General features: G+C 40.3%; 1 protein-coding gene across 3 annotated transcripts in view; it reads left to right on the forward strand.

Annotated features, from left to right (window-relative positions):
• Positions 1-9,753, forward strand: part of OPHN1 (oligophrenin 1) — a 507,505-nt gene that overhangs the window by 486,870 nt on the left and 10,882 nt on the right. For all 3 annotated transcript variants that reach the window (XM_032393808.1, XM_032393806.1, XM_032393807.1), the window contains exons 22-23: positions 4,575-4,740; positions 5,780-5,830. In XM_032393808.1, coding sequence (XP_032249699.1) covers positions 4,575-4,740; positions 5,780-5,830 — 217 coding nt within the window. The remainder of the gene's footprint in view (positions 1-4,574; positions 4,741-5,779; positions 5,831-9,753) is intronic.

Below are 9,753 nucleotides of genomic sequence, written 5' to 3' on the forward strand. Positions count from 1 at the left end.
TTAGTCTTTATTATTTCCTTCCTTCTTCCTGGCTTTAGGCTTTGTTTTTTGTTCTTTCTCTAGCTCCTTTAATTTTAATGTTAGGTAGTTAATTGAGATTTTTCTTGCCTCTTGAGGTAGGCCTGTATTCCTATGTCTACTTTCTTCTTAGGACCACTTTTGCTCTATCCCAAAGGTTTTGGACCATCATGTTTTCATTTTCATTTCATTTCATTGCATTGCATTGCATTGCATTTGTTTCCATGTATTTTTTAAATTTATTCTTTGATTTCCTGGTTGACCCATTCATTGTTCAATAGCATGTTGTTTAACCTCCATGTGGTCTTTCCAAATTTTTTCTTGTGGTTGACTTCAAGTTTCATAGCTTTGTGGTCAGAAAAGATGCATGGCATGATCTCAGTCTTTTTGTACTTGTTGAGGCCTTATTTGTGACCTAGTATGTGATCTATTTTGGAGAATGTCCCATGTGCACCTGAAAAGAATGCATACTGTGCTATTTTAGGATGGAATGTTCTGAATATATCTGTTAAATCCATCTGGTCCAAGGTGTCATTCAAAGCCATTGTTTTCTTGTTGATTTTCTTGTTGATTTTCTGCTTAGATGAGGTGTACATTGATGTAAGTGGGGGTGTTCAAGTCTCCTATTATAGTATTACTCTCAGTGAGTTCCTTTATGTTTGTTATTAATTGTTTTATATATTTCAGTGCTCTCATGTTGTGGGCATAAATATTTACAATTGTTAGATCTTCTTGTTGGATTGCCCCCTTTATTATGATATAGGTCCCTTCTCTATCTCTTGTTACAGTCTTTGTTTAAACTCTAGTTTGTCCAATATAAGTATTGCTAATCTGGCTTTCTTTTGACATCCTTTTGCAAGATAAAAGTTTCTCCATCCCCTCCTTTTCAATCTGCAGGTGTCTTTCAGTCTAAAATGAGTCTCTTGTAGGCAGCATATAGATGGGTTTATTATTTTATCCATTCTGACACCTTATATCTTTTGATTGGAGCATTTAGTCCATTTACATTCAGAGTAATTAGTGATAGATATGTATTTAGTGCCATTTCATTATTTGTTTGTTGTTTCTGGAGATATTCTCTGTTCCTTTCTTGTCCCTGTCAGTTTTGGTCTTTCCTTTCCACTCAAAGAGTCACCTTTAATATTTCTTGTAGGGATGTTTTAGTGGTCACAAACTCCTTTATTTTTCGCTTGTCTGGAAAACTCTTTATCTCCCCTTCTATTCTGAATGACAACCTGCCAGATAGAGTATTCTTGGCTGCAGATTGTTCCCATTCAGCACTTTGAGTACATCATGCCACTCCCTTCTGTCTTGCCGTGTTTCTGTTGAGAAATCTGTAGCTGGCCTTATGAGTCTTCCCCGTAAGTTAGGGATTTCTTTTGTCTTTCTGCTTTAAGATTTTTTCTATATCATTATATTTTGAAAATTTAATTACAGTATGTTTTGGTGTTGGCCTGATGTTGTTGATTTTGATGTGAGTTTTCTGTATATCCCAGATCTGAATAACTGTTTCCTTCTCCAGATAGGGAAGTTTTTAGCTATGATTTGCTTAAGTAAATTTTCTGCCCCCCCCTTTCTCTTCTTCTGGGACTGCTAAAATATGAATGTTATTACATTTGATGGAGTCACTGAGTTCCCTAAATTTATTCTCGTGTTCCATAATTTCTCTTTCTCTCTTTTGTTAAGCTTCATTATATTCCATTATTTTGTCCTTTACATCACTTATTCATTTTTCTGCTTCTTCCATCCTTGTGTTCATTCCATCAAGTCTGTTTCCAATTTCAGTTATTGCAGTTCTCATTTCTGACTGATTCTTTTTTAACTCTTTTGTCTCTGTGGTAAGGGCCTCCTTTAAGTCTTCCATTCTTTTCTCAAGCCCAGCAAGTATCCTTATGATTGTTGCTTTAAATTCTCCATCAGGCATGTTACTTATATCTTTTTCACTTGGATCTCTAGCTGTGACCTAATCTTGTTGTTTCATTTGGGATAAATCCCCCTGTCTTCGCATTTTTTTCTAAGTCTCTGTCTTCTTCTCTGTGTTAGAAAAGCCAGTAATATTTCCTGTTCCTGAGCGTAATGGCTTTATGAAGAAGAGGCCATACAGTATCCATGACCTAGAGCTTCAGGGAGTGTCTCTGGTGTGTGTTGCCTGTGCTCTGCTGTTGTGCTGTGGCTGCTCTGTCCTTCAGGTCAGTCGTCCTCAGAGGTTCTCCTTGCCTGCAGTGGGCAGTGTTTGGTTCTTGGCCAAAACGTGGCAAGTTTTAACTATGTGTGCTCTGGTCTGCTTGTGAAATGAGAGCTAATACTTCCACTAGAACTGAAGCACTGCAGAGCTTTCTATTCAGGAGATGGGGTGTGAGCAGGGGTTTCTTTGGTCTTCTACAGAAGGGGCCCACCACACTGTGACTGATGCAAGCTCGACTGAGAAGGGCAGTACCACCAGAGAGCAGTGGTGTGGGACCTGGTATAAGCAGACTAGGCAGCTTGTGTTGGTGCCGTAGTGCTCTTTGTTTATGCTGAGGGGCTTGGGCGGGGGAATGGTGCCAGCTAGCTTGTCCCTGGAGGGGTGCCTCCATGCACACTGCCTCTCAGGGAAGCACTCCAAGAAGAGCAAGTAACCTCCCCACCATATGTCCCAGGGGTTTTTCAGATTGCTGTTTCCACACTATTTGACTCCGCATTGTATACTGCCTTCTCTTCAGGAGCAGCACAGTGCTCTCCGGGCTCTATCCCAGTGAGGCCTGCTCGCTTTATTTTCTTTTTAAGAGCAAGAGCCATATCTTATTCATCTTTGCACCCTCTAAGGCACCCAGCACAGTGCCTGGAGAAAATGGAGTTAAGTGTTTTTTTGAATAAACTCTGTTTCCATATTTGGGTTTCTCTAGTTTCTTCAATTCAGATCATTTACGTAAGTTTCTCCAAAGGGATCTATATGGGAAGTCATTGACTTCTTCGTTTCCAGATAAATTTTATATGTAATAGCATTAATGAAAATTGTGAAAGAAAAAGGGATCTATGTACAATACCACAGTATTATGTCCAGTGTATCTATAATTACCTTGTGGCAAGGTGCTCATCAAGAAACATCAATTGGTGAGACAGTTCTTCCTTGTATGGACTATCCAGCATATTGACCTATCCTTTCAAATGCCAGCAGGTCCCTCCATCATTTTGGCAAATCAAAAAGGCCAGTATAGTTAATTTTTCCAAATATTAACCACAAATGCATCTTCAGAATTAAAAATAAAAGTTCATTAGGTGCTTATTTGTTTTTTAATTTTTTATTTAAATTCAATTTAATTAACATATTCTGTATTTTTAGTTTCAGGGGTAGAATTTAGTGATTCATCAGTTGCTTGTAACACCAAATGCTCATTACTTCAAGTCTGCTGACTTTTAAAACTCTAGGGTTTAGGAATGTGATGTGGGCAGGGGCCTGTGCTGGTCTGGGGAAGAGGCCCACCATGCTGGAATTGAGGTGAGCTTGACAGAGAAGAGCAGTTGTGCCAGAGCGCAAGAGTGTGGGACTTGCCCTCCCCAACATCCCCCCCCACCCACTAACCACCTTGCATAGTTGTACATATGCCTATTTCCATATCGTGTTCATCAGGCCATGAGTACTTTTTTTGTGTGGATTTTTTCCACTTAAATGCACATATTTTTTTGACCCGGCCCAAATCCTTGTCAGTTCATGTATAATATGTATTGGTTAAGTACTTGTACAAAATGGTTTGCTTAGTCTTTGTGGTTGGGCCCAAGTTTCTTCTATTAAGAAGAATGTTTTTGTGTCAATTGTTTTTCCTATTTTTTGGTAGTTAATTCCCTTGGCCTGTTCCCCAAAATGGATCCATTGGATCAACAAATATGAACTATCTCATATGTATGCTTTTGCATTTCATCAACATTTTTCCAGAATTCTTTATGGCTATGTAAATAGAATAAGCCCAGTGTACAGTGCTACCAGCAATGTGTAAGTGCATCAGTGTCTCTCCTGCCAAAACTCCTGCTAAATCCATTTCATAAAAAATTATATATATTTATTTTATATTGACTGACCTGGAAACCAGAGACATAGAAGCAGGGAGGCAAGTTAGGGGACTGCTGCGATAGTCAATGTCTAAGTAAAAAGAGCCTGAGTTTGGGTAATTATGAATTTAATAAATTCAAATTCATCATCAGATATTGCCTAAATACCTACTATGTGCCAGGCTCATACTAAACATGTTAGTACCTAATTAAAATTTTAATATCTTTGTAAGATAATGTATTATTGGTCTTCATTATATAGATGAGGTAACTTAAGACTTAGCAGATTGATATGACATACCCTAGGTCACACAAATAGAAGTTCTAGTGCTGGGTTTCAAACACAGGCTTTCTGAAGGATTAAGCTGCTGGAAGAATTAAAAAAAAAAAAAGGGAAAAAAAACCCAGATTTTTTATGACCAAAAATAAGTGGGCGCTAAGGGAGGTAGCCCAGATAACTCCAATATTGGGTGCCTGTTCATGAATAGTGTTCCATTTGGCTAACCATTCAACTACATTTTCTCTTTCAGGAGACTCTGACAGTTTCAGCAAAGTGCGGCCTCCAGGAGAAAAGCCTACCATCGTCCGTCCCCCAGTGAGGCCTCCAGACCCTCCGTGCCGGGCAGCTACTCCCCAAAAGCCAGAACCAAAGCCAGATATTGTGGTTAGCAATGCAGGGGAAATCCCATCATCTGTGTAAGTAGAGTTTTTCCTCAACCTTGGCCTAAGGCTCATCTTAGGCCACCAGGAGTTCTTTCCAGGATCACCATAATGGTTGTGAAGGGTATACAGTGCACAGCCCCAGGGTGTCATTCACTTCATAGTCTAGGGAAATGTCACAGAGAAGCCCTGTTTGGAGTGTTCCACTCAGCACCCAAGGCTGAGAGATTTCACTAACACTGCCCTGATTTCTGTAGGGTGATAAGATTAACTTCTGTTTTCATGCTCCCTTGGCTCTGGAAATTTTTCATATTTTCTTATTATTGCTACTGTTTTTAAAAGAAATTTAATGAACAGATTTGTTCATTGTACTTGTGCCTTCCGGCTTTCTTTTTAAATCAATGGTATGATTTTTTTTTAATCTCCTAAAATGACTCAGATTCTCCAGAGAGCCTCTTGCAGGGTAAGAACTGAGCTAATGGCCAGCACGTTTTCCTGAGGTGGGACTGGAAGCCAAGGAACCAGGTATAAAGTAGCGAAGGCAGGGCCACAGCAGCTCTCAAGGACCAGCCTTGTATGGTCATAACTAGCCTGACTGGTCTCTCTTCAGCCAGTGCTTGGGACCCCTCTCATATACTGCCTCCTAGTATTCCTTTTTCTTGTGTCTCTTGTTTTCCATAATTGTAAAATGGGCGAAATAAGAAAAACAAAGCCTCTATCATGTTGATTAAGTAGCTAAGTCTATTTATGAAAATGTCAAAAATTTATACATTGAAGCCAAGGACTTGTTTCACTTATTTCTCATAAGAATAGCCTGAACAAACAACATACTTAGACCACTCTGAACCAAGGGAAAGCAAAGGGCGTTAAACATAGCCTTGGGGGTGCTTATGGTCTCTGAGTCATTTCACATTCTGATATTTGGGTTCTCCTTAGACCCAGGTCTTTTGCAAGCTAGGGAAGACCCTTCAATTGGTGGCCTGTCTGGTTTATACTTTTTGTCTTGTCCATTGTCTGTTGGTTCTCATATGTATTCCAGAGCAACTCATGGGACTTGATTGGCTTCTGTTTGCAGGGTGGCTTCCAGGACCAGGTTCTTTGAAACAGCTTCCCGAAAAACAGGAAGGTAAGACACATAGATGACAGAAGAGACACCAAGTTACTTTTTAATAAATGGATCATGAGCATCACAGTTGCTGTCTTACATTCTCTTCTTCTGTTTCTATGCAGTTCCATCTCTGTCTCTCTGTCCCTTTCTCTCCCCTAGTTCTGTCTCTCTGTTTCCTGTTCTCTCACCCTATACATCTGTTTTTGTCTCTGTCCTTGTTATTCTATTTGTCTCTCTCATACTCTTTCTTTCTCTGTGTCTTTGTCATTCTCAGTCTCTTTCTGTCTCTCTTTGTGTTTTTCTACTTATATCTCTGTTTCTGTGTCTCTCTGTCTCCCTATTTGTTTGTTTTACTCTTTTTCTGTCTCTCTCTCCCCTGTCCCTCTTTCTTTGCCTGTCTCTGTATCTGTTGTATCTTTGAGTCTCTGACTGTTTTCCTATCTCTTCCTCTCTTCTGCTTCTCTCTCTCTCTCACACACACACAGTACTCACATGCTAAGTAATATTGCAAAAAACCATGACATTCAATGTAGGTCTTATTTTTTTGTTAGGACTCTATTATATTCTAAAAGGGCAGCTGATAGGAATATATAGAATGCAACACTCACATAAACAGCCTTAGAATAAACATAGGTAAACATTAGGTGGTATGATATAAATCACCTGGAAACACCTGAGGGAACAAAAACATAAACAGATTTGCTTTCCACCCTAGACCCACTAAAACAAAATCTCCAGGAGTGGGGCCTGGGAATCTATTTTTTTGTTTTATTTCCTTCCTTCCTACCTTCATTCCAGTTTGTTTGTTTTTAAAACTTCTAAGGTATTGGTACAAATTGTCCAAAGCCTGGCATTTGGGACTCTTTAGACTAGAATACCTAAAAAAATGGTTGCTCAGCCTTTAGGGACTCTTTTGTGATTTTGCTCCATGTTGCTTTTTAGAGAGTTTGAAATTGTGTTTCCTGATGGGTGATAAGAGTATAACTCTTCTAGGTGGTCAGTTAAAAGAAAAATGTGCCTTTACCAGCAGTGGAGCTAGGGTAAGTTTAACATCATCTAGTCAAAACTGTGAGACCTAACTCACCAGGACATGATACTGCACAGCAAGTCACCCTAGTTCTGCTTGGCAGTCAGCCATTAAACCAGGTCCAGTTCTCCTTAGACAATAATTTGCTATTTATTCTACCATAACAGGTAAAAATCAGGTCAAGCTCCCAGATTTCTCTTACCAATACAGTAAAGTTTTTGCCTAGGATGTTTTTAAATCAGGCTTAGTCAAATGTCCCTCTTGAGAAAAAAATTGAAAGAGAGAGACAGAGAGACTCTTTAATACTCTTAATATAGTACCCACTTTTGAGCAGGACCACTTCCTATTTCCTGGTGATCCTTCCTCCCTCCCTAGAATAAGCCATATGAGAAATAAGTTCCAAGGAGATGGGATGAAGTAAACTAGAATTAACAGAGTGAACTGGGTATATCTATAAGAACACTCTTTTAGAGGAAGTGATATCTAATTTGGGGCTTAAAAATGAGTACAAATACACCAAAAAATATGAGGAATTCATCTGTATCCTTGGACAGGGAACCAATGTGTTGAGAGAGAATATGTAAGAGGCATTAACAAAGTCCAGTAGAATCTTTAAGGCAGGCCAACTTCTAATAGGAAAACTATAGCCAAACTGATGTTGAGAGTATGGAAAGATTGATAACTGCTGTCTGAGCTTTGTCACCTACTGCTCAGGGAATTCTTGGACCAACTCACAAAATAAGGGGGGGGCTATAGCCAAACCAGGCACTTCAGGCTAAAGCACCACTCTACTTATCCTATGTTTAGGCCTCTGGAACCTAGATTTAATCCTGTTCCTTATCCCCAGATTCCATCTTGCCAGGAGTGTGGGCAAGACTGAAGTGGATACACCTGTCCTCCAGTGTGTCATGAGCCATAAAGCCATACAGGTTCCTCCCATTTAGTATCCACATAGGAAAAAAACCACCACTTTTGTCTATACTCCCACCTTGTGACCACCACTTACATCAGTACATCTACATGCTGGCCACTGGTCAAGATCCTCAGACTAGCCACATCAGTACCATCTATAGACATTGTTGGCAAGCTCTTCTCTCTGATGAAAATAATGATCTGTTTAACTTTTGTTCTGCTCCTTTTTGCTTTCCATTTGTACCCGACTGTAGCCTGACATTTGAATCACTTTACTTCCTCATTCATCTCTCTTCCACAACCAATAAAAAATTTAAAACTTAAATGAAAATGGGAAGTGGCCCATCAAGAAGAGAAGGAAGGGGTTCAGCAAGGCAGAACAGCTTATGCAAGACAGGTTCAGTAAGTGATTAGTGTTGCACTTTGGTTATGATGTGGGGGTGAAAAGAAGGAAGCTTATCTGGAGGTGAGGCCAGAAAGATAGACTGGGTCCAGATTGTAAAATCTTATATGACATACTAAGGAATTTGGTCTTTATACTTTAGTCCATGGGGAATCATGTTAACTTCTAAGCATGACAATGCATACTCTGAGATGACTGAGTTGTGAAACAAAACAAAACAAAAAACAAACAAACAAAACCTCGTTCTGTTAGTAATGGGAAAGATAGATGGGAGAGTAAAGACTGGAGACAGAGACCAATTAGGAGGCTAATCATCATGGCAACAATTGATGAGGCCCTAACCTATGGCATTGCCAGTGAAATGGAATAGAAGGACAGATATGAGACAGACACAAGGAGACCTGGCTGACCTTTCAAACATGGAGCATTGGATGGGCAAGTAGGTGGCTCAGTTGGTTAAGTGTCTGCCTTCGGCTCAGGTCATGAACCCGGGGTCCTGGGATTGAGCCCCACATTGGGCTCCCTGCTCAGTAGGGAGTCTGCATCTCCCTCTCCCTCTGCCCCTCCCCACCACTTATGCTCTTGATCTTTCTCTCTCTCTCTCTCTAATAAATAAATAAAATCTTTTAAAAAAACATGGAACAATGGAGAAGGATTAAGAGGGAAAAAAAGTCTAACTTGGAAAATTAAGTGGATGGTAACAATAATTAATCATAGAAGAACAGGTTTTGTGGGAAAGTTGCTCTCAATTTTGGACACAGTGTTTTTGAAGACCCTATGGAATATCCAGATAGAAATGCCCAGTGCAGGTTGAGAGGAAGATGGTGGTGGAGTAGGAGGACCCTAGGCTTGCTTCATCCAACAAACACAACTAGATAACTAAAAATCATCCTAAATATGCCAGAAATAGACATGAAGACTGTCAGAAAAAACTCCTCAAATAAAGGGAGAGAAGAGGCCCCATTGAAGAAGGTAGGAAGTGCGAAGAGTGGGCTTAGGGGAGAAAGGAGTCTCAAGTGCTGTGGAGGGGAGGGAGCTGAGGTTGCAGAGAAGGGCAAGAGAGAGACCAGCACACAGAGGAACGCACAAGGAGAACATTTCCCTAAAGCCATTGGCTTGGAAAATGAGAGTGGTTGAATTTTCTGAATTCTTGCACCAAGTGGGGCTTAAAGCCTGCAGGTTTTTTTTTTATTATTATTATTCATTCGAGACACAGAGATACACACAGAGAGAGAGAGAGAGAGCATGAGCAGGGGGAGAAGCAGAGGGAGAGGGAAAAGCATAAAGGAGAATGGGTTTTGCTGAGATAGAGGCCTGGAGGTGCTGTGCTGCTCCCGGAAAGAAAGAAGGCAAACAATCCAGGGAGAGACAGCATGGAAAATGATCTGAAGAACACCTGCAGACCACAGAGGAGAGACTGTTCACTCTTCTCAGAGTGCATCTCTGAGAGACAGTGTTCACGGAGTTACCTCCGGGAACAAAGGAGCTGGCTGGTGCCATTTCACTCCCCACCCCTCAGCATAAACACAAAGCCACCTGCAGGAAGCACAACAAACAAAGCCTAAAGCCAGGAAGAAGGAAGGAAATAATAAAGACTAA

Source organism: Phoca vitulina, unplaced genomic scaffold (genome assembly GCF_004348235.1).
Source record: "Phoca vitulina isolate PV1807 unplaced genomic scaffold, GSC_HSeal_1.0 scaffold77, whole genome shotgun sequence".
Taxonomy (NCBI): domain Eukaryota; kingdom Metazoa; phylum Chordata; class Mammalia; order Carnivora; family Phocidae; genus Phoca; species Phoca vitulina.